Source organism: Haemaphysalis longicornis, unplaced genomic scaffold, assembly GCF_048455015.1.
Source record: "Haemaphysalis longicornis isolate Haplotype H1 unplaced genomic scaffold, Haemaphysalis longicornis Haplotype H1 scaffold_2, whole genome shotgun sequence".
Classification (NCBI taxonomy): domain Eukaryota; kingdom Metazoa; phylum Arthropoda; class Arachnida; order Ixodida; family Ixodidae; genus Haemaphysalis; species Haemaphysalis longicornis.
The window spans coordinates 7,263,729-7,288,813 of record NW_027526295.1 but is presented as its reverse complement, the minus strand read 5'-3'; the positions used below and the strand labels follow the sequence as shown (position 1 = coordinate 7,288,813).

General features: G+C 48.9%; 1 protein-coding gene across 1 annotated transcript; it reads left to right on the top strand.

Annotated features, from left to right (window-relative positions):
• The first annotated feature begins 1,763 nt into the window (after positions 1 to 1,763).
• On the top strand, positions 1,764 to 25,085 carry LOC144166959 (uncharacterized). Its single transcript, XM_077696393.1, has 3 exons — positions 1,764 to 2,290; positions 5,791 to 5,876; positions 24,864 to 25,085. Exons 1-3 carry the CDS (start codon positions 2,026 to 2,028, stop codon positions 25,083 to 25,085), a joined length of 573 nt encoding a protein of 190 aa, XP_077552519.1. The 5' UTR covers positions 1,764 to 2,025.

The window sequence follows — 25,085 nt, the reverse complement described above, 5'->3', positions numbered from 1 at the left end:
GATATTTGGACGCAGAAGCAGTGCGCTGAGGCAGCACTCACGCGTGGGTTCTCTCGACGGTGAGCCTCTGCGGCGGCGGTGCGAAGTGCGTCTCAGGAAGTTGCGTCTTAAGCGAACGCACATCACAGTCACGCACATGCCCCCCTCATGTTTTCGCCAAGTGCTGCACTGTTGAGTGCCTCGTGTGGGCACAGCATACTGCCTCCTCCCCTCCCCCACTGCTCACTTTCACTGGCTCGCACTCCCATGGCGAACCGTCCTCCCCTCCCAATTTCACGACTCTCTCCTCCTTTGCTTTCTTTCAAAGTTTGCTTTTTCTTTCACTCGTCGGTCTTGCCATCGTTCGCACGATTATGCTGACAACGCGGCTCAGCCCATAGACCAAAGGGCTGCACCCTAAACCCTATATCACACATAACTCATATCCTTCACAGCAACTTCAGTAGTACGGCCGAGCGGTCTGAAGCACTGGGTGTAGTGCAATTGCAGTGAACAGGTTTGAATCTCTGGTTGGGCTTTTTTTTTCTTGTTGAGTTCATTTTTTCTTTTAGGTAATGTTTTCTATACTGAATTCACCATTTTGCGCTGCAACCTTCATTTCTCCACAAGCAAGTTGGCAGACTGCGGGCATACTAAGACACGTACTTGTGAGGTCTCAGCGTTTTCTTGACACAAGCACAGACACCTTGTGAGCACAGTGCTCAACCAGCCAACTATCTGCCTATTGTGCAAACACTTCTCAGGACACAAAGATGAACCAGGCAAGCTCCACAGGATGGGGGCGAAGCGACCCATATTTGAGTCTTCAATGAGGTGGAGGGTGGTCGGCCACTGTGTGCACCTAGGCTAGTTAACTTTCCGCTTCTAAGTGGTGCTGGCAGGCTTATCTTACCCATTTTACAACTGAAAACTTGGCAGCAGCGCGGTATGGTGATTCCTGAGATATCTGAATTAGAGCACTGCCCGGGCCTGACCCGGCCCGCGGGCTGGGCCGAGCCGTCCGAAGTCGATTATCGGCGGGCCCGGGCCGGGCTCGGGCTCGACGCCGTGGGCCCGGGCCGGGCTTTGGCTTGAATTCATAGGCACGGCCGTTAATAGGCCAACGTGAAGTGTATAAAAGAGCATCAAAATGAATATTCTCGGTTTATTTTTGCGCGCTTCTTGCTGTTAGTTGTACGCATTGTTTTAAAAACGTGTTTTTCTAGGTCTGATGGTCACTATACTGCAATTTTAATGACATTTCTTGTACTGCATCAAGATTTTATATTTTGGTGTATAACATCACTTTACTTTTCTGCGTATTATTGTTCAGGCCCACGATTCTACTCTGCTTGTCCAGTGCGGTAATCGTGCTTTGCAATTTATCCCCCGAGTTTCTTAGCAAGGCAACACTGTCAGCAAATGTGAGGTTACTGAGGTTTTCTTCATTAACCCTTATGCACACCTGTTCCCAATACAATGTTTTGAATACCTCTTGTAAACATGATGTGAGTAACATTGCAGAGATTGCGTCTCCTTGTAGGTATTTTACTGCTCTCCTTAAGGACTACGGTACCTGTGGACCCATTGTAGACATCCTCTAGTATTCTTAGGTAATGCTCGTCTACCTGAGCAGTTGGTGGGTAAGACAGGAAAGGCAGTTACGTTGCAGGGTGCCACAAGACTGTCGTCTTTCCACGACATTTGCAGCGACGCGAGCGGATGCGCGGCAGAGTTTTTTTTTATGCCATTTTTTTTCTCATCCTCACACTGTGCATATTTGAAACAGTGATTTAACGCTTTCACGTTCAAAAGGGGTATCTATTGTTCCAGATGTCGAATGGGGTGTTGGCGGGCTTTACTCTTGTATTTCCCGTGATGATAAAGAACTTCGGAGTTTAAAAAAAGTTTCATCGTCATTTAATTTGCTTTGTTTTTACTATATCATTGCTGTGTGTTCAGCTTTAATGTTTGCCGGAGGGATTAATATGAGAAAAAATTACTTTGTGATAGTTTTAGTTGTACGTTCTTTGCAGACATGTTTAAATGCTGGCATCTGAAGTTTCCTTCTTTTTACGCTTTAATATGCAGGTGGACATTGGTGGAGGCGTGACTGCGGAGGCAGTGCTCTTGGAGCGCCTTGAGACTTACTGCAAGGGGCAGCCAACGAAGTATGCCCGCCACCTCCTCCGGGCTATCTTTTCGGTCGAGGAGCTGCAGGGAAAGTCCCTCTCCGGGAAAGCGAGCAACGCCAACAAGGGCACGGAAAAGAAGGAGGGTCTTGACCCTGTGCGGCTGAATGCTGTGATCTGTAAGCAGTCTTGAAAATTTCATTTTGGAGTCATGTTGGTGCAGTCCACACAGTGAATGCAATCGTCGTATTTTCACGTATCTCTATGAAAATTGGATAGTCTTTTCCTACAAATTGTGTGCCATTGTCTCCTCCCAAGCCTTGCGAATAATATCTCACTATGATTTCACCCACTTATCTGCTGTCCCCGCTGTTGCTTCGCAGGGTATTCGCTGAAGTTACGGGTCTTCACAGCGATTTTTTGCGGTTACACAATTTCCATGTTGCAGTGAAGGAATGTTTTGGTGTTATTCTGCTTGCATTAGAGCTTTGGGGGGGGGGCACCACTGCAAAGCAGCATTTTAAACTGCATTATCAGCAGGCCAAAGCAATGTGGCGATGTAGCCCATGCGCAACCTTCAAAGCGTCCAACAAGTTTACGTAGCCGTTAGTGCATCAAAGAACCCAACACATCTCTCTAGACTTCCTTTCACTGCACATATCCTCTCACCAAACCCGCTAAATACTCAAAGCACTGAAGCAAAAACACGGCATAAACAATGCAAGGCTGCGTAGTCCAATGCTCTGGCTCATTCCACTAACGAGGGGAGAGCAGAGTGGTGGCGCCACCCGTCCAGCTGCCCGGTCCCTATAGGGCATGGAGGAAAGAAAAGGTTAGGAGAGGCCCTGACGTGACATTTGTGAAGCCGAGTCCTGCCATGACTTGAGCCCACGGAGCCCAGCACTCTATCCCATCATCCTTTGCTGTCTCCGGTTTGATTTGACTTACATGGCGTCGCCCTGCCCTCCCGCTTCGAAGCGAAAACAGTTTTGTTACTAATTCCTCGGTGCGATGTCATGTTCTAAGCTGTTGATTTCGCCTTCAATTTGCCCATTCTAACCCTCACCCAAAGTTTCAATCGAACAACGGCCTTCGTTTTTGAGATAGGACGATTTTTCAGCTCTTAAGCCTGGCAAAGTAGCGTTTGTCGTCGTCATAGCAACAGGCTCGCGGGATGGCAAACGCAGACGACGGGAGCATTGTTTAGGGTGGTACATCACTGCGGTCTTCGCGTGCTACGTCTCAGCAGCGATAAATTTCACTTCACTTCACAACGAAGAAACACAAAGTGAGCAAAGAACGAACTGGGGCTCTCGCCAACACTGAGCGAAGGGGATTTTCCCGGCAGGTCACTGGCGGCGGCAGCGGCTCGCTCCGCCGATCTTGACGCGACGTAAGTGCCGCTGCGGCCGGGGTACGAGTTAAGGCCGCCTCCGACGGCAGAGTTTTCAAACTGGCCTAATCTAAAAACGTTTGTCGTAGCGACTGCGCTGGTTTGCAAGCGTAGCGAGGCAGCCACAAACCAAGCGCCTTAAAAATTTGTCCGTTCTATTCGCCCAGGTTTGGCCACCGCAGTTGCAAACAAGTCAGCAACATTAACATTGTCTATGGGCTCAAGAAAAATGACAACACTTCCTCCACACTTTTTGCAATGCATTGGGATGCTAGGGGCCTCTCCTGAGTATTCTTTCCTCCATGCTATTGGGAATGCAAACTCAAAAGAAAATATCTGAAGGTTGTGTTGCATGCAGCCTTTAGACTTCGTGAGCAATTATTAGTGGTTTATAGCTTACAGACTAACTGTGAAAGCATGCATAACGTGTGCAGTATTTGCATATTTGTCTCCTCTTTAAGGAGTCCTGACACAGAATTTTTTTTTTACTGTAGCTAGCCCACTAATCATAGAACGACACAGTAATAGCAGCGTGTGGTGGTGGTGGTGGCGGCAAAATGTTTAATGAGCCAAAGGGAAGGAATATAAGGGTGTGGTTAGCCTCCTAAGTTAGCCTCCTAAGGGGAAATGTGGGATAGAATGATGTGGTTAAATTAGGTTTCGGTCTGTAGTCAGCGGAGGATGTAGGCCTGTTGGGCGGAGAAGGAAGGGTGGGGGGGCGGGTATCGTCGTTAGGAGTTAGTGTATGGTGGGAGAGCATGCAGTTGTACGTGGGGTCGAGAGGTGTCAGGGCTGCTGGGTCGGGGGTAGGGGGAGTTATTTGGTCGAGGCTAGGCGAGGGAAGTGCGCGGGCTGCGGTGTGGGCCGCCTCAATCCCTGCTAGGCCGGAGTGGCCTCGTTTACGTATGTCAGCTTTGGTTTCGAAAATACGAACACCGAGGTGGCCGCGATGACAGAATGGCACTCGTGCCATTACCGTCCTTGTCACACCACTGCTGGGGTGGGCGCGCGCTCCCGGACTGGCCGTGGTGTCCACTATCTGTGTGCGCTGGGCAGCATGACGTCACTCCCACAACCGTGATGTGATACACAAGGCGGTACAGCGCGTGCCAACGGCAGCCAGCGCGTTGGCCATTTCACCGTAGCCCTCACGCCAGCAGTCTGGGGCAAGAAGCAGGTGGCATCATGGTGATGCCATTTGCGAAAGGCTTTTGGTTCTGACCTTTCATGTGCACACAAGAAGGAAAATTGATTCAAAGTATGCTACATTGGACGGTTACTGTTGAAACTTGCTGGGAGATATCTCCAGTTACAAAGGAAGCTTTTTACATAGTCATCTCAGCTTTGAAATTTCATGCAGGTACTCATTTAAGGGATAAGAGCGAAAAGAGGCGAAGCATAGCATTTAGTCTCACTCTGCTTCATGGTTAATTCCTTGCTGTGCTGTGCTGAGGTTAATTCCTCGTGTTTAATTCCTTGCTGTGATTTGCTGAACATATTTAGATATGTTCAGGAACATAGTAATTGTTACATGAGCATTACTAACTTTATATTCTGTCATAGTGGCACTCAATCTTCTAATAAATGCTTTTTTTTAGCGAACAAGTGAGTATACACATTATACATGCAGGTTTGTAAGGATGAATAAAAAATCGGCACAGTCTGCTAATTTGATTGTTTGGATGCTATATCTGCCTGAAGACTAAGAGCGAAAAATCGCAAATGTGAATGTTGGAAGTCCCTCTTTCTGTTGGTCCGTCTAAAGTGGAGAACAAGAAAAAAATCGGACTGCGTTACCGTGTGCATCCTCATATATATAAATTCAACCTCAAGGTTGGTGGCAGCATCGCCAATGTGTTGTGGCCACTGTTGTCTGCAGGGTTGGGGACATGTCAAGGACGCGCTAGACCCTGGTCGGTTATGGGAGGCACATGTTTTATCAAGATTCCAAGCACATGTAGGGTGACCGACGAGCACTGTGAGCTGTTTTCAGTTTACAGAGTGCCAAGCAGCGCAGTTGTATGTGCACTGTGCGGAGTCGTGGCACAGTTTGATAGATGCTCTGACCTCTTACCTTGTTTGCCACGACTGATTTGTAAACAGCACAGTGGTGCTGATCGCTGTCCTGACCACTGCTGCATTAATTGATATCCCCAACCTCTTGTCTTGATTTCCTGGAACTCATCATGACTTTAAATTTAGGATTGGAGTAGCTTATTTGAAAAAAATATATTACATTTGATGTGTTCTATCCTGATGCAAGTTTGCTTTTTCTTTCCTTTCCAGCTTACACGTGTGCCAAGTTCGGCGTGCAGCAACAGGTGATCAAGGCCACGCTGTCATCCCTGGTGTCAAGGGAAATCAAGGCGCCTGTGCAGCCTAGCACGTAGTAACCTAAAAAATAAATCTCATCAGTCACTGAGTTTTGTGGCTGCTTATATTTCAGCAGCTTTGACTGGCAAGCCTTTCAGCTGGCTGTCGCTGTCTGACTAAATTTACCTATGACTATTGCTGTGGTGACACCATGTGGCACTGCCAAACATATACCTATTTTTCCTAATAACACTTGCAGAAAAATGTACAATGATGTGTAATTAAGTATCCATTTTGAATGAAAACCTAATATGTGCACGTAGTTCACAGAAATGCATTGCAAAAGTGACAAAAACGCGTCAGGAAGTACGCAGAATTAAACTCCATAAGAATACGTCATGAAGCACATAAGGTGTCGTCATAAAAACCATAGAAGTGCATCAAAAAGTACATATAAATCCACGTAAAAACACTGTAAAAATACATCATACATTCTACAGAAATTCACTCGTCAACCTCTCTACAGACACTCCATGGCCAAATACTTGTTGAAACACGTCAAGAGTTCGTCAAGAAATTCTTCACAAAGTCTACAAAATCTCTATAGAAAAAGTAGACAAAGTTCTACAGGAATACATCATAAATTCTACAGAAATTCACTCGTCAAACTCTCTACAGAAACTCCGTGGCCAAATACTTGTTGAAACACGTCAAAAGTTCGTCAAAAAAATTCTTCGTAAAGTCTACAAAATCTCTATAGAAGGTGTGGACAAAATTCTACAGAAATACATCAAAAACACCATAGGATTTTTTGTAAGGGGTCCCTGCCGGCTCAGCGCCTTTTCTGCCCACGGGAATATGGTCGCCGACCGGTTCGCTCGGCTTCACCTCCCCGCGTTTCCCGCTATGGGTGGCCTTCACTCCAGAAGTTTTATACAACCTCCTTGGCGGGAGGCGCCCAACTTTCTGCTTTCATCCTTGGCGTAGCCTGAGGAGATGTTCTCCATATTTTTTGACGAGGTCGTAAGGATATTGGTGCTGGGTTCGCGTGCTTCCTGGTAGGCTGCCTTGTGTCCATGGGTTGTTGTGAACTTTATTGTGTATGGGAAATTCTTCCTGAAGCGTTTAGATACGTATTCGGGCTGCAGCCGCCTGTCATGGTGGCTGCAGCCCGTAATCGTGGTTGTTATAGAGGTATTTTGAGAGAGAGAGAGAAATAACTTTTATTTACATAAAGGGTTAGGACGCACTGGGCACGACCCGGAGGGTCGCGACGACTTCAGCCGCTCGAGTCACGAGCTCCTTCTGGAGCTGGGGGTCCGAGCGGCCCAACGCCTCTATCCACTGGTCAGGAGAAATAAATGGAGGGAATGGGTCCTCTGCACAAACCGACATTTCGTGTTGGACCGTGGCTGTTTCACCGCAGCGGGGGCAGAGCAAAGATCGGTAGAGGGAGGGGTGGACATGATGAAGGACGGCTCTGCACGGTAGAGATTCTGTTTGTAGTTGACGCCAGAGGCGTTCCTCCGCCAGAGTGAGGGATGAGTGAGCGGGGGGAAGCTTTCGGCGGGAGAGGCGGTAATGCTGTGTGACCTCTCGATATGTGAGGAGACTGTCCCTGGTTGATCTGGCTCCATGGAGGGAACAGTCCACATCGTACGCCCGGGTGACAAGTGCTCGGGCTGCCGTGTGGGTCGTCTCTATCCCTCCAATGCCCGTGTGAGCTGGGAACCATTAGAGTTCCACCGTGTCGGATGGCGTCACTTCACTTCACTTTATTTCCTTAAAGACCCCACAAGGGGGTGTTACATAAGGGGTGGGTTGTACAGAGATGTTACAAATGCCACAGTTTTTTTAACAAGACAAGTACATCGATACACTTCGAACAAAATGTGATCTACAGGTGATAAAAACGATGTCGTAAGGAAGGCCATTCCATTCTGCAGCTGCGCGGCAGAAGAAAGATGCAGAAAAAGTTGTGGTGCCAGAACGGGGTCGGGAGACTTGAAGTGGATAACCCGTATGGGGGGAAATGCGCACGGCGGGAGCGATGTAAGGTGGGTGGCTGAAACAACTGTGATAAAGCTTGTGGTAAAGGGATAGTGTAGCGATTCTGCAGCGACACGAAAGAGTGGACAGATCAGATTCATTTTTAAGGATGACACGCTGATATCATATGAATAGGAAGAATGAATGAATCCAGCAGCACGATTTTGCACTGCTTCGATAGCGTCGATCAAGTAAACTTGGTGAGGGCTCCAAATGGGTGATGCGTACTCAAGTTTGGGCCGAATTAGGGATTGGTAAGCCAAAAGTCTAACGTTTTAGGGTGAGTGACGCAGATGGCGTTTTAGAAATTCCAATGACCTGTTAGCCGATGAAATGATATTAGTAATATGCGTGCGCCAGGTAAGATCAGGGGTTAGTGTTACACCAAGGTATTTATATGAGTCACTTGTTCCGACAGGTATGTTAGCGATTCATAGGAAAATAGGAGCGGATTTATGCGGCGGTAAAAGGAAACTAATTTACATTTTTTAGGATTCAGGGTCATTAGCCAGCGGTTACACCAGTCTAACACTTTATTAATGTCATTCTGTAGGGCTATTTGGTCAGACGTGTTAGTTATTTTGTGGTAGATAACACAGTCGTCAGCGAATATGCGGACGTTGCATGGTAAATTGTTAGGCAAGTCCTTGATATATATTAATAAAAGCGAGCCGAGGATAGACCCCTGCGGTACACTGGACGTTTCAGGAAGCGAGTTAGACTGGAAATTGTTAAGGGAGACAAATTGAGAGTGGTTAGTCAGAAATTGGGCAATCCAGTTTATAACGTCGGGTGGCAGATTCAGTTGAGAAAGCTTCATTAGTAGGCGCTTGTGGGGTACTTCGAATGGAAAGATAGCATCTGTTTGTAGGTTAGTATCGAGGTTAGTATGCAGATCATGAAGGAGAAGGGCTAGTTAGGTTTCGCATGAAAGGCCTTTTCGAAATCCATGTCGTGAGCGGCTGAAAAAGCTGTTGGAATCAAGCAGCTGCATGATTTGAGAGTATAAGCTATGTTCCATGAGTTCGCACAACACACTGGTTAGCGATATGGGACGGTAATTTAGCGGACAGTCTCTGTTACCTGATTTGTGAACTGGAATGATCTTCCCACACTTCCAGTAGTAAGGCAGAATTCCTGAGGACAGGGATTGAGTAAACAGCAATAGTAAAAATTCGGCAGGTATGTGCTTTGTGTTTTTTAAGAGTTTGGTATTTATTTCGTTTGTACCAGTACATGATGACAGCTTCATTTTTTCCATTAAGGAAAGGATACCGGAGAAGTTTATGGGTGGCATTTCAGGCAGACTAACAGAGAACACTTCAGTTTCGGTAGGGTCAGGGTCTTCATAGAGACAGAATGAAAGGCTACATGAAACATATTGGCATTTTCTAAACTACTTGCTTCTTGACCAGACTGACTAGTAAGGATAACAGGGGGGCCCGGGGGGTGTCATGTTGGTTTAGAATTTGCCCAAAACGTTTGGGTAAATGAGCGATGATTGTACGTAGCTCAGTGTGAAAGAATGAATACTTGGCGTTGCACACTTCTCTTAAATATGCCTTTTCTGCAATGTTGTATTTTTCCCACGAGCAAACACTGTTTCTAGTCTTCGCGACACGAAAAAGGCGTTTCTTCTTGTGTTCAAGCGTTTTTAATGACTTCGTAAACCAGGGTTTTTGGCGGGTGGGACAGAAAGTTCACTTAGGGATGAATTCATCAGCTAACCGGTTCATTTTGTTTTTGAAGATAAACCAGTTTTCGTTAATAGATCGATCCCAAGAACCGTCCTAAAACGACAGAAGGAAGGCAGCAAGTTCACGAATGAGGGCCTCATAGTTCCCGTTTTCATATAGTCGAATTGTTTTACTGCAAGCTTGACGTATTTCAGGAACAAACGCAATATTAGCGTGTATGATTTGTGATCACTCATTTCATTTAGGTATGTTAGATCGAGACTTTTGTGTGCCGGGGTGGAAATGAGCCCTTTGGCGAAGTTTTGAACGGCCGTTTTCGAATCCGAAAATACAATTTCAGGGGTGGGCCTTTGGGTTAATGCTAGTGCGATTGCAGCCCCTTCCGCGACATGCGGGTGACGGGTGTGATTGGTGATGGAGCACGTGATGATGTCAAAGATTGTATTTGATAGATCCCCCGGCGGATTGCTATGACTGTTTCCAGTTTTCGCTTTCCTTCCCTGTGTGCAGGAAGTACATCCAGTCACTGTGTACTCTACTGCGACAATTCTTGCCTTCGTACTTCATGTATCCCGGCGTCGGTGTACAGTGTGTTTTAATTGAACTTTCCTCGAAGGAATTGGATCCTGGCTCCTTGCCTGTCCTTGTGTAGGGCCAGAGCGTTGTGGTGGACAGAGGCGGTGGATGACGGCTTCGAGCTCTCAGTTATCTAAGTTATCTCCAGCTTCAGTTATCTCTCGCGTAGTCTGGCTTCCGATCCCTCGTGTGTGCCACCTCGCACACACCAAGCACCCGCAACATTTGCCATGCAAGGTTCGACGACCATCATTCACCTTCGAACGTTTTTGTCGTCTTGTCTCAATCGGACGCTAAGGAATCTGCCAGTTTGACCAACGTATACTGACCCACATTTCTTTAGGGGAATGCGATAAACGACACGCTCCAGACATGGGACGTATAGTCATGAACTATTGAAATACGAACCGCGGAACGCATGGCCGAAGACACCGGTGGCGTCACCTGGCAGCGGCCGTGGAAAAGAGACGGGCATGCGCGGCAGCGGTGTCGGGAGCGAGGGCGCGTCCCACTGCGGTGTGGGCACGTCCCTCTCCCCGCTCCCCCGCTTGCTTTGCCGCCTCGCCGCAAGAGCGCTGAAAACAATTCCGCTGGTGATGTGGTGCGAGACAACGGCGGACACTGCGTGCTCGGCGCCCAGGAGCGCCCGATCCACGTCTGTGCCGGCGTCGCACTGACGACATAGCTTTGCAAGTGTTGTCCTGTGACTTCAACAAATAATGTCGGACACAGTGGGCACGCCAAAACCATCTTCAATGCTGCTCGCTCGGATTCTACATGCAATGCCTGCGAGACAAAAAATCGGGCCGCCAAAATTGTTGTGTAACAGCAACTGGCTTGTAGAATAGTTTGACCTGCCTAAATTCTTAATTTTTGTCAATACTAGAGTTCTGTCAGTAATTACCTCTGCCCACACAATGCTTGGAATCAACACATATTGTTGGAGAGAAGTTCTGGGCCCGTTTGCTCGAAGCCAAATAAGACAGTCTTATTGGCAGTCTAATCTTATTGGCAGTCTTATTGTGGGTCTTATATTCCCTAGGCTATAAGACGCTTTCTGGAAACTTTTAAAACAGCGAATAAGACTCTAAATAAGAACACAATAAGTCTGTGAAAAAGCCTGCTCCGAACAGTCTTATTCACAGTCTTATGCTGACGTGGTCGGTTATTTGATCATAAAGATCGACCTCCATACTGTGAAAAACGAGTGCAGTAGCCGTACAAGTGGCAAACGATACCGAGAGGTGGCCGTTCGACCGTCTCCTTGGAGCAAATAAATGCCTGTTCCGAGGAGATCGACGCCCTTGGAAACGCCGTTGGGAGAGAGGGCGTGAAGGGACAGTAAACGCGGGCGTCGGAAGCCGCAAGGCCTACCTACTTTGATGTGGCACTGAGAGAGAGAGAGAGAGAGAGAGAGAGAGAGAGAGAGAGAATAAACCTTATTTAATGAGAGGAGTCAAGCGGGCGGTTTCCCCAGTTCAGGACCCCGTTGGAGCGTCCAGCCGCCTCAGCCCGGTGGATCAGCCGAAGCTGCTCTTCGAGGCTAGAGCTAGCCAGCACTTCCTACCACTGCTCAATCGAGGGATTAGATATCGGGGAAAGTGAGGGGTTAAGCTGGCACTCCCACACCATGTGATACAGGGTGCAGGGCGCGTTGCAGCATTGGCAATAAGTAGTATATTGTTTGCCAGAATAAGCAGAGTTTGGTCGGGTGGGGGAACGTGTTGGTTTGGAGGAGATGCCAGGAGCGCTCCTCTGCCTTGCTGAGGGAGGGGTGGCCAGCGGGTAGCATAAGCCTGGTGAGCCTGTAGAATTGGGTCACCTCCTGGTATGAAGTTACGGGGATCGCTGTCTCTAGCCAACTTTCTCGCGGCGCTCGGCTGGTTAGACCTCGAGCAGTCTCATGAGTAAAGACATTACCGCAGAGGGAAGCGTGAGCTGGTGTCCAGATAATCGACACCCTTTTCTTCGGAGGGTTCTGGCCAAGGATCTTCATGGCGATGCACGAGATGCGGCCTTGGAGGTAGCTCCTACACGCTGACTGTGAATCCGTGATTATCACTTCCACTGGGGGCTGCGTTATTGCCAGCGCAATAGCTACCTCTTCGGCCTGTAGCGTCGAGACTTTGTTGAGAGTGAGGCTCGTGGCGTGGCTATCCTTTTTCGTCACAGTCGCTACCATTGCTCCTCGTCTTGCATAATCTGTGGCGTCCGTATAATAAACCATATCGTTTGAGTCGTAGTTTTTCTCCAGGGTTCTAACTCACGCCTCTCTCCGACCCTAGTGGAACATGTTTCTGGGTGCATGTTTCTGGGCAACGGGTCCACTCTGATGTTTCGGCGTAGTTCGCTGGGGATGTCTACTGTGGTTTCGAGAGGACGATCAGGGATGTTTATGCTCAGTCTTAGCAGAAGGGTCGTGCCTGTATCCGTCCCTGCTAGCCGGTGGCGCTGACTTGGCAGGTGGCCCTCAATCAGCTCGTCCACAGTATTGTGCAACCCAAGCTTGAGGAGACGATCCGTGAAGGTGTAGGGGGGCAGACCCAGGGCTTGTTTATACACCTTTCGCAAGAGCGTATCTAACTTGTTCTTCTCTGCCTTGTTTAGTAGTGCATAGGGCGTCACATAGCAGATTCTCGACATACGAACGCCTGGAAGAGGCGAAGCGTATCCGCCTCCTTCATGCCTCGTCGTGATCCGACCGAGCAAGTGAGCAATCTGTCTACTCGTGCTTTCGAAATTCCTTATCATCGTGGTGTTTGCGGAACAACCTGCTTGAAATATCATACCTAGAATCTTCCCTTGCGGAGACGGGGGTGATGGTAGCACCGTCCAGCGTGATCTCCATTGAAGGGACATCTGTTTGCTAACCGCCCTTTCTGCGCACTAGAAGCAGCTCAGATTTTTCTGGGGCGCACGAGAGTCCACAGTTCTTAGCATCCTTGTTCACGGTATCAGCCGCCATTTGGAGACGGTCCTGCATCTCCTCGACCGAGCCCATACCGGTCCACACCGTGATATCGTCGGCGTAAAGACCGTGGTGTAAGCCCAAAATCGACGTCAGTTGTTTAGGCAGGCGGATGAGGGCAATGTTGAATAGGAGGGGGGATAGGACCGCTCCTGTTGGCGTGCCGCGTCCGCCGGTGCGAGTCGGTTGTGTCCGAATGTCTCCAATCTTGAGGGTGGCTTGGCGCCCAGAGAAAGTCTCTGACGTAGGTGTATGTGCGACTGCCACACCCGAGCTCGTTCAGATTAGTGAGTAAGGCATCATGGCTGACGTCGTCAAAGGCCCCTTTTAAGTCTAGAGCACGGATGGCCTTAGGTGTATGGGTGTTGGCCCGTTTCATGATGTCCTCCTTCAGTTGCAGCAACACATCTTGCGTCGACAGGTGCTGTCGGAACCCGTACGTGGTAGATGGGAACTGCTTTGTGTCTTCGAGGAAGTTCTGCAGGCGGTTGTGCAAGACGTGTTCGAGCAGCTTCCCGATACACGACGTGAGGGATATTGGCCGTAGGTTTTCGATGCAGAGATGTTTGTTTGGTTTAGGTATTAGGCGCACCTCAACGGATTTCCATTCAAGTGGGATGGCTCCTCTCTCCCAGCACTGATTGTAGTAGCCTGTGAGGGATGCTATAGAAAGTTCGTCGAGGTTGGCCAATGCTTTGTTTGTGATTTGGTGCTGACCTGGCGAGGTATTTCGGCAGATCTTCTGAAGCGCAGCTTTCACCTCATCCGTGATAATGGGTGCATCCAATTGCAAGTTTGGATCTACTTTGTAGTCAGGGGCCGCATAAGGTGGGTGCATGGCAGGTGTTTCTGCTGCAGTTTTCTGAGCAGATCCTTTTGGGATCCCTCAAACTTGTGAATAATGGTGTTAATTTTCTTGCAGGCTGCGCTTTTGTAATTTGTCGGATCGATGAGGTATCTGAGCAGTTTACATGTTTTGGATGCGCTGAGGGTACCGCGGAGCCCGTCGCAGAGCTGGAGCCAGTTCTGACTGCAGAGCTCCGCTGCGTATTTTGCGGCCTGCTCAGAGAGTTTGGCTATTCTCTTCTTGAGTTTTCTGTTGTGGCTCTGACGCTTCCACCTCCTGATGAGGCTGCGGCGAGCCTCCCACAGGTGTAGCAGCTTGGGATCGACACTTGGAGTCTGAACAGGGGTCTTGACTTCTTGTGTTGCCGACTTAATGTCTGTTAGTAACGAGGAAGCCCAGTGACTAATGTCGTTGATTTCTGAGGCGGATTGGATCTCTCGCTGCTCTCGGAACTTAGCCCAGTCCACGATGCGGGCTACGCCAGTATGTGCTCTCTACTCCTCCCCAATGATAGTGGTAGCTATAATTGCGTGGTCGCTACCTAGGTATTCCCCGGTGTTTTCCCACGTGGCTTGAGAGACGTTTCGCCCAAACGTGAGATCCGGGCACGTGTCTCTGGAAACACTATTTCCCGTTCTGGTAGGTGCAGTCCAGTCAGTGAGCAGCGTGAGCTCGTGCTATTCAGAGGCAGCCATTAGTTCGTTACCTCGCTTATTTGAGTAGTGGTATCCCCATACGAAGTGGGCCGCATTGAAATCACCCAACACTAGCAAGGGAGGCATCAGCCACCTGTACTGCTTGCGGTATGGCTCCTTAATTCCGACTGCTTCCTCTTAGGCCTACAGTACACGTTAAAGATGAAAATGCTCTTTCCTTTCTCAGGTTTCCGAGGTATCAGCTCTGTGAGGGTCCCTTCTGTTCTGGGTAGCTGTAGCGTGTGTTGCACTGCCGTCACTCCTATGCTGATGAGCGTGGTAGTGTCTCCACATTCCGGGTCACCGTGTGTGATGTAGCCAGGTAGTCGTGCATAGGAGTTTACCTCTTGCAGCGCGAGTACATCCGGTTTGTCCGTGCATGAATCAATATATTGTGAGAGTGACCCAAGCTTCCTTTTGATGCTTCCTGCGTTCCATTGCCACACCATTGGCTTTTTCTCTTGCTTCCCCACGCGGCTAGCCATGGTTAGCTCGGGTGGGGTCTGCCTGGTCGTGGTTATCTAGCGAGGACGGCCGAAGGTATGTCTTGTCCTTACGTGGTGTTCTGCCAGCTGCCGCATTTTGGCCTTCGAGTGCATGTAGTCTTCCTTGGCTGCAGCCAACCACCGTTTTCAACTTTCGTTGTGCGCTATGGTCGTGTGCTTGTTTTTCCCGGGTTGCGCGACTTTTTTTTCTCCGTCACGTCAAAGAAAGATGGGCAGGAATGGTAGTCTGCGGCCCGATATTAGTCCCGAGCAGACATCGGGCGGCCAAGCGCGCGGTGTGAATGTATGATCGTCTGCTATGCCAGCTGTCACCACAGTAGCTATGAAAAGGAGGCACGGAAAGGACGGAAAAACTGTATGGTTTTATAAAATCATGTTTTATAAACTCAGGAACAACAAATAGGCGTTCAAAATAAAATGCAATATGATAACAAAATTACACACAGCAGCAAAACGCTTGCAGCCTGTAGTACATCTGCCCGTGAGCGTCAAATAAAATCGCGTTTTCAACGAGAAGCTGCGCAGACTTCGCGTCTTTCAATCAACTCTGTTTGAATCCTTCTCTTCGAATGTGGCGGTGACGAAGCTTGATTGTTTAAGTTTATTTATTTATTTTATTTATTTTGTACATACTGATAGCCTAACAAAGGCTTTGGCAGGAAAGGGTACAGTAGTGAAAGGTCAAAAGGGTACATGATCATTCAGACATATTTCCACAAGAGTAGCAAGAGGCATTTGCCTTGGTTGAAGCAATCATAACGACAAGACCCATGCTACGACATACACAATGCGACATTTTCTCGCAAAGCAAACTCAAAAGCAAAAAACAAGCATACAGTATTACGTAGTAACAAAGTAATAATTAGACAATCCGGACAGAAAAGAGTCACGGGACGTACAATCAACAAGTTCTTGGGGTAACATATTCCATTCTCTGATGGCCTGCGGAAAAAAGGAATACCTGAAGGTGTCGCTGTATTCGAGTAATTGTTTATTGTATTTTGTTCTAAAATTCCTTGTATCGGAACGTGTTAGGAACCAGTTTTTGTCTATTTTTAGAGAATTGCTCTGGAGAAGAAACAGGAATTTCACTCGAAGGTATCTTGCGCGATCGCTGATTGTTGGGAGCCCAGCTAATCTTAACAGTTCAGTTGGTGAATCACGAAATTAAAGTTTTTACTTTGATTGCGCATTATGCTTGAGCAATTTGGATCCAGAGGCGGCACGTAAAAGCAGCATGCATAATATCAACATTCGGCTATATTCTACAGCGCGATTGTTTACAGCTGCAGCACTCGCTAGCATGCTGCCGGCTAGGCAGCGGGTTGTGGCGATCGTGTCGCCGTTCCAGGCGGCGTGAGCCGATGGAGTGCTCGTTGCATCCGAGTCTACGACGATGAACCTGAAGCCCATTCGCAACTTTCTAATTCTCGGTGAGATGAAAAGCACGGCTCGTGTTGCGACAACGTGAGACAACGTCGCTGCTTTTTGCGTCAGCCCAGTGGGTTTCTCGGGCACAGGCTTCGAGCAGACGATGTTTGTTTATGACTTCGTTTACGCCGCCGGGCGACCGGGGCCCGGTCGCGTGAGTTGGCCTACCACGGATGGCGCATCATTGTAACGTATTTGTGACAAGGCCCAAATACGCCGTCTGATTGTCAGCATTTCTTGAATTTATCCAATCATGGTTCAAAATAAACGCTTGCCCAACGCCGGCGACCGCAACAAGCAGTTTTGGGGCGTATTCCCCGGTTTTCCTTAGAGGCCTCTCTCGTGCTTATATAGGTACCCGCTGTCCCTATAGTCTTCAATAAGACCGCTTTGTAGCCTGGCCCGAGTGCTTTCGAGCAAGTGCACTAGTCCGAATCTTATTCGCGGTCTTATTGAAGTCCGTGAATAAGACTAGACTGTGAATAAGACCACCAAAAAGAACGTGTGTTCGTGCAAGCGGGCCCTGGTGGTATATTTATTGTTTGCTACATGCACTGAATCCGCAAAGCGGCTCTGCAATAACTGGGTCATATACGTGTTCTGGGCAGCCAGAACATTGTTCAATTCCCAAGCAATTGCACTACGAACGCAAAGCATTGCAGTGCCATCAGAAGTTAGTGGGCATGCTTATTTTGTGTCTCTTTCTGTGCGCCGGTTTTCGTCAAGAAAGCTGGATAAACTCATTAGTACGCCTTCTGAGAGCATTCACGTGTTTCCCGCGCAAGCATTGGCCGCAGCTGCAAGCAATGATGCGCCACATTGCTATCAGCACGATGAGCACCCTCAGCTGCAGGGCGGTATGACTTGCAGTGCTTGCCGCGCTCTTGCGGCATGGCGATAACGCAAGCGTGCGAGCGAAGAGAGGGCAATGCAACGCAGTGACACACACACCCTCGCTCCCGATATTCTACGCGCATGCCCGTCTATTTTCCAGTACTGGTACCTTCGGCCGTGCGTTCCGTGGTTAGTATCTAAATTCTCCATTACCGTACTATTTTACGTAAAACACAAGCTTCTTCACACCTGTCTTTGTAATGTTCTTGGAGAATTCAACGAGCTTGTTCGGAGCTAAGCACCCCCTTACGTATACACGAGTGGCAATGGTTTTCAAGTAGTGAGACAGGAATGTACGGCAACCTTTTTGCTCTGGCTGTCCTGAGCTGAAGAGTCATTCCCATCCTTGCGATGGCAAGATTTCAGGTTCCTGAGGATGCCTTCCGTCACCGATACGACCAGGTGAAGTGGGTAGTCAGACGCTTGGATCTGACTGACTTGTTTGTGAAGGAAGTTTCCACGGCATGGCTTGCTTAGGGTGTCCGAGACGCACGGTTTAACTACTCCCTTTTTACCAGCTTGGAATGATACGGAGTAAGCGGCTTGTTGTTGCGTGGCTTGTACTGCCAACACATATGATTCGAATATGCAGGCAGGTTCAAATCCAAAAATCCCATTGATTCGTTCTCTGGAATGTCTGGTATCCTGAGGGGTTAAGCCTTCATTTGTGTTTCGGAACAAGTGTTTCAGAGACGCACGTTTCAAATCTTTCTTCACTACACTTCAGAAGCAAAAGAAAATCGTTCACCTAACGTAACGCCTTCGCATCCCGTGCAGAATCCAAACGCGTCGAAAGCGTGTATCACACTGCGCAAGCAGCATGTTACTAAGTTTTGGGGCTATACAAGAACCAATGCCTTGTTTCTGCAGCAACACTTCGTCGTTCCAGGTAACAGAAGTGGACTTCAGATTACAAAGCTAATACTCACAAAAATAGCTAATATTTCACCCACTTTGAAACGCTATAGCCGGAAATCGGTCAGCGTGAAAACCGTGACTCAGCTTTTAGTGGCAGCACTGAAGACAAGAGACGCAAAACCCGCAATCCATTTCATCGAGCATCGTGTTCTTTCCATTTGAAAAAACAAAAGGCACAGCACGCGCTGCGTGCTGTACGTACATATCTTCTTTATTGTCCTCTTCATTGCGTGGCTCGTTCGAACCACGGGATAGTCCAGTGCGAGGTTCAAATACAATTTACAACATCTTCTGTGCCGACAAAGTTCCCTCCGCCGACTTCTGCCGACACAAGAGCTGTACAGGCACACACTTTGCACTTAGATGCGTGAACCCAAAACGTGAACCCAATCCACTGCGTGAACCCAAAACTGTTCACGCAGTTCCGCAAGAGAGCCGTTGACATCACTATGGGGCAGGGTTTGGTGCATGCTGTTGGGGGTGAGTTTTTGTCAATGCTGATTGGCAAGTTGCCGGGTCGGGTAGACTGCCTCTTCTGAAGTATCCACGTTTCCAAAACGTGTATCAATTGTCAGGATCTCATGGTTTCCCAAAAAATTACGCCCACCTACCCTCGCGGGAACCCTGGTGTGATGCGACGCTGTAGGGGGTTCCATTGTGCGTTTCCGTTGGGTCGATTACTCGAATTGCGTGAGCAATCGTCGGGTAATGCGAGCGAGAGAGAGAGAGAGAGAGAGCAAACGTAGCGCGGACGACCGTCGACTGAGATACCGGCCGGAGCGCGGCACTCCGCTTACATGCGCAGCGCGCCCGAACAAGAGGAGACCGCGGAGGGAGAGGGCGCTGGCCATGCGCACAGCGCGCTTGCGCCGCCCACCGGCGGAGTGAGAGTGCGCTGCGCCACGCACCCGCAGATGTAGGGAGAGAGTGTTCGCTATCGGAGATAGGAGAGGGGGTGAGCGAGGAGACACGCAGCTGTGCGGACGCGGACGATGACGACGTAGGAAGGACAGGGCCGCCGGCAAGAGATGCTCCTCTCAGCGTCGCATCTAAAAGATTGCAAGTCACGACTGCAGGAAGCCAGGTAAGAGTCACGGAGCACATCTGATGACTCTCCACAAATAGCTTTGCCTTGCGGCGACGCTTCTTTGGAACCAGCTTGCCGTTGAAGCCCATGTTGCCACATGTTATCCATGAACAGGTTCTGTGCAGAGCCTTTGCCGACCATTGTGGAATTGCCGATTAGGTCGTCCGGATTGGTCTTTTCAGATGAATGCCTCTGAAGACTTGGGTCTGGGAGGTGCCAAACTCTTTGCTTTGGCCAAGAAATCTCGCCGTTAAAGTTGAAATTTCTTCTAAGAACCCCCCCCCCCTTCGCTGCTCGCTTTGTTGCGTGTACTTCCACCAAGAGGTAAAGGGCCTTACAGAGTGCAGCCCATTTTTGTGCAACTGGAGGTCAATGCAGGGTTTCATTCTTCCGCCTTGGCATCTGGCGTACTCGACATCAACTCCCAGGGTTGATCACAGCCAATGAGGATACTCCCTCCTGGCTCCCGATTAATGCCCGGGTAAAACGACTTCGTCCGCCAGATGTTTTCCTTCCGCAGCCATGACTTGGAGAAACCGGAGTGCCCTAGGTGGTATCTCTTCGCATATCAAAGGCAGGATGATAGCTTCAATATCGACAGTCAGGCCGTAGTGCTGACTGCGTAGCGTAAACTTCACTATTCTGTCGTCGTTTTGGTCCAGTCACTCTCCCAAAAGCGCTGATGGAGAGTTCCGTCTCGAGGACAGTACCGAGCTTCAGCTTGGAAGCAACACGGTCTCTGGCGAACGCTCGCTTGCTCCCTTGTCGAAGACTCCGCACATGTAGCAACAACGCTCTAACTCCATCATTCATCCTCGAAACGTTTGGAGTAGCACGTCACTGAAGCTTTCTGTGCGGCGACTCGCATGGTAACGTTCAGCTGCTGAGCATTAGTCAAGGTTGGCATTACTATATCACTATCATTGTCGCACATAGATGACGCATGTCATTTGCATGACTGACAGTTCACTCTTCGACGGCAGTCACGGAGGCGCTGACCTTTTACCGTGCACCGTAAGCAACGACCATCAGGCGCCCGTTGGTTACGTTTCTCTGCAAGGGTAATGTCGCATGTGCAGTCCTCAATCTTGTGCTGGGTGGCAATGCCTACGTAGCCGTCATTTAAGTTCCGCACGAGTGGTCTTGCGCCGGTTGAGTGAAAATCAAGAAAGACCGCCCTCGATGCATTTTGTGAAGTGGGCGCGAGGTAGCCGCTTGCAGTTTCGTCCGGACGAAGATTTAGCCCGATCACCTGTGATTGTTAATATTGATTAATAATTAGCAGTGATGCCGGCTAGTCAGTGAGTGCTGCCGTCACCGCCAGTTGCGTTTCCTTTAAATAAGCTCTTGGAGCAGGTGGCTCGAAATTATAGATAATGGAAGTTGTCCGAGTTCAAGCGAGAATGCTGGTGTACCTCTAAAAACTTTTGCAGACGTCCGACGGATCTTTGCAAATAAGTCTAACACGTCTTCACAAAATCTTACGGATACGTCCGACGTACGCTTAAAAATCTTGCGGGTGCGTCCGATATACTTTAGAAGAAATTTGCAAGGTACGTCCGACGTTACCTTCAGACCCAGCGAATTTGAAAAGCCTCAGTAACTTCCTTGGTGAACTGATTTCGTGAATACAAAGGATGGCGGTATCTTGAAATGCCGCAGCACACCCATTTTCAAAACAATGACGTGCGACATTTGAAAAGTATAGTTCTCAAAGAATAAGCTTTGCATGACTAAACGAAAGCTGACCGGTGTTCGCAGAAAACTCGCCATTCTCAACTCGACAAGCACGCGTAAAAAATACTCCGGGAAATAGTCAAAAGAAAGTGAGGCGACAGTTTGGCTTGGTTCATCTTGCTCCTCAAAACTTTAAACTGGGGTGCAAAGATCTAGTCCGTGAGAGAGAGAGAGAGAGATTTATTTGAGCCCCATGAGGCTATACTCGGTTACAACTTAAAGGAGCCATGAAGAGAAAACAAAAGTTTGTTTTATTCGAAAGATTAGGTGCTTCATAGTACCCTAAGCGCTTTCCCGGAAGCAAATGATGCTTTATTCAGTGAGAAATAAGGCAATTTAAGCCAAAATTTTAAATCTCCCGCTAATTTGCACATTTCGTGACGTGAACAATGGTGTCATACGAGCCGGTCCATGAAACATATACTTAGTATGTCGACTCCATATAGCACCCACACGCGGGAATCAAACCGAGACGGCGGCCATTTTAAAAATACTAGTAAAACCAAGTGCACCCGCAGCCCCAGTCATGGAATCGCCTGATCCGGAGAACAAAACTCTCGCCGAGAAGCTCGGGCTTGCATTTAACAACCCCACATCACTGGAACGCTCAATGCTTTAAGTGCACGAGCGGCAGGAGTTGTGGGATACGCGGATGGACCGGAAAGCGATATTCCGCGATAGCCACAACAGACAAACGTCCAGCCGTCGGCACCGCTGCCTCGTCAGCCCCGTCGCGACGGACGGATACAGACTGGTACGTATGTGCCGTATTTTTATTACGGTTAATAATAGTTCAATTTCAGTAGCAGTATCGCTTATGCCAGTTGGCCGGTGTTGTGTATGGAAAGCCGTTCGCGCGAGCTCTCTGCTTCGACCAGAAAGATACGAGCGTCAATGCGCGGTGTGTACGGCATTTTTTCCCCCAAGGTCAGAGCGCTTTGACGGCGATTTGACGAAGTCGGCGACGAGCGCCAGCATGTTCCAGGGGTGAGCTAACGTAAGGGTCCCTGCCGTAATCACTTCCTCGGAAATGAAGCGAGCACACTCGTACTTCCTTTAGCTCTCTTTCTCCTCCGTTTGCAAAGTTCACAAAACATAGCCACTTGCTTCGCCGAGGTTAGTCGTTGGGCAGCACATGAAAGGAGATCTCACCGGCGGGGATGTCGCACTCCCTCGACGATTTGCCCGTACTACATGGGCATTTTAAAACGTAGCAACGAAATTTTATTGTAAACTACTCGAACAAACTGAAGTTTTCAGTGGTTGTAAACTGGAAACGAGCTCCTAACAATAGCAGCAAGCCAACACCATTCCGAAACTGCGACGACTGTCACTATCTCGTCGCTGCTTGCTGTTCCTTACTCCCCTCATTTCTATTTTTACCTTTGCTGGTTGGCGATATGACGGCCAACCTCCTGTGAAGGGATTACGATACCAAGCAAGGTCGCGGCTGTGCGTGCTGGGACGGCTCGTTGGCCCCGAAGAGCCTCGAACCCGAAAATTCGTCTGCGCGACGGTGGCGACGGCGAGATGTCGAGTTCGGCTGGCGGTAGTTTCGTACGTATTGGCGTACACGCTTGCGTGTTTATTCGGAACTTCAGCCGTTTACTCCACCGTTCTTAGTGTCATAAAAGGAATATGCAGTATGTTTAACGGGCATATAGCTAACAATGCAAACTGGTAAGCCCTGCCTAACTTGCGTTTGCCGGCCTCCGCCAATCGCAGAGCATTCTCGTGTGACATCATAGGTTCTGTGGCGGGAAATGAGCTGGTGGGTCGCATGGTCATTCCCTTTTTTCCTAATTATGTAGCTTATTTGAGCGAATTTTTGTTAAAAGTGGTGTCAGTATGGATCTAATGAGGCAATCTTTCGAATGAACCGAACTTATGTTTTCTCTTCATGGCTCCTTTAAAAACGGCACCGGAACTTGCCCTTGCGCCGCATTACCGCAACCGGCTGTTCCTCCGCTCGGCCAAAAGTGTGTGTTACTGCGAATATTTTTGGAAGCACAAAAGAAAAGAACCCCCCAAAACAAAACAAGTACACTTAATGTTGTTGGGATTTTAAAATTTCAATGTGAGATTCATTACCACAACTACCATGCATTGAAACGTAAAAACATCATAAAAAATTGCCATTACCAGTCAAAACCCGGTGCAAAGAATGACAAAACAGAGCCTTATTAAGAAAAAATAACAAAGTTCAGTTTACTTTTTATGGTTTACGTGTTGTATTTTACATACGTATGCATTATTCAGTAGCTTTGAAATTACGAAGTATTAGCGTATAGTGGCCTTTTTGCTTCGCGCATTGTATTTTCGTTCCCACATTTTCCACCATCTCATTCTCCAACATGGACGTCTCGTACGAGGTCGATTTTTTTGGCGGAGCATGCCTACGCAGTGCCACCTGCAGCAGCATTTGTTAATGTTTCTTCGACACCAGAATCTTCGTCGCGTTTGCGGTCTGGGGCAAGTTCACCTCCTCCAAAGAGCCCATCAACGCCGAAGCATCTGTGCAGTAAGAACTGCAGCGGCATTGTTCTTTGTCGCCACGTTCAGCATACAGTTTTGAACGTCTACACGAAGCTGCGAGAGGAGCACCCGCACGTTGGCGTGAAACAAAGTTGACGCACGACAAGTGAGTACACCGGTGTCACTTTCCGGAAGATTTTGGACATCAAATCCAAAGCGAAGGCGACGGGGGGACGCTGACAACACCTTCGCGGAAAAGCTCCGGAAGCGATGTATGATGGCTTCACTTTGTGCGCGCTGAGAAACATTGTGCACGATCTCTCCCGGCGCAACGAGCCGCCTACTGCACAGAAGATTGCGGAAGAATTTCGGAGGAGTGAGCATCTCGCCAGCCTTGGAACGTGAACCATCCGCCGCCTCCTGAGTGACATCGGCTTCGTCTTCGAGAAACACGAACAAAACTCGATGATGATCGAGCGTCAGGACGTGCTCATTTGGCGGCAGAGGTACCTTCGTCAGATCGCTGAGTACAGGCAGCAGCACCGCAAGGTGTTCTACACAGAAGAAACTTGGGTAAACGCTGGCCACACCGTAACGGAGGCTTGGAGGCAAGAGACAGTGAAAACGCCTGACGACGCTTTCCAGCGCGGTTTTACAACTGGGCTCGAACAGCCATCCGGAAGAGGAGCGTGGCTGATAGTCACTCCCATCAGCAACGAGGACGGCTTTGTTGACAGCTGTCTGTCCGTCTTCAAAGGAACGAAGTCGGGAGACAATCAAGAGGAAATGTACGGTGAGCATTTCGAGGCTTGGTTTGACTCTGTTCTCACTAAGCTGCCCCAGGGTAGTGTTGTCGTCATGGGCAACGTGTCCTTCCACTCCAGGCGTCTGGAGACTGTCCCGACCATGTCCTCACGCAAGCCTGATATACTAGCCTGGCTGACATCAAAAGGTATCCCGTGTGATGCAACGATGACAAAGAAGCAGCTTATTGAACTGGTGGCGCCGGTGAAAGACCAGTTTGTGAAGTTCAGAGTTGATGTCGCGGCAGAAAAGGCTGGGTGTGTCGTTCTCACGTTGCCACCATACCACTGCGAGTTTAACCCCACCAAGCTGATCTGGGCGCAGATGAAAGGTAAGTTGCTAGGCTGTACACTGACTTCAAGATTGACAGTGTGCGGAAGCTCCTCATTACAACAACTGAGAATGTTTCTCCAAACAACTGGGCCAAGGCTGTTGAGCATGTCATTGGCATTGAGGACAAGTGCCGAGAGGCGCGTGGCTTCAGCGACCATGTGGAGCTAATCATCATCAGCCTCGGGGAGGAAGACGATGACAGCTGTGGCAGTGCAGATGACGACCTCTCCAGCATCGAGCAAATGGAGTGA

Excerpts from the sequence above, each read along its gene's own strand:
- LOC144166959 (XM_077696393.1), top strand. The coding sequence starts at position 2,026 with ATGCTGGCATCTGAAGTTTCCTTCTTTTTACGCTTTAATATGCAGGTG. Across the intron at positions 2,291-5,790 it reads GCGGCTGAATGCTGTGATCT|CTTACACGTGTGCCAAGTTC; the intron begins GTAAGCAGTCTT and ends TTTCCTTTCCAG. Across the intron at positions 5,877-24,863 it reads CAAGGGAAATCAAGGCGCCT|ATTGACAGTGTGCGGAAGCT; the intron begins GTGCAGCCTAGC and ends ACTGACTTCAAG.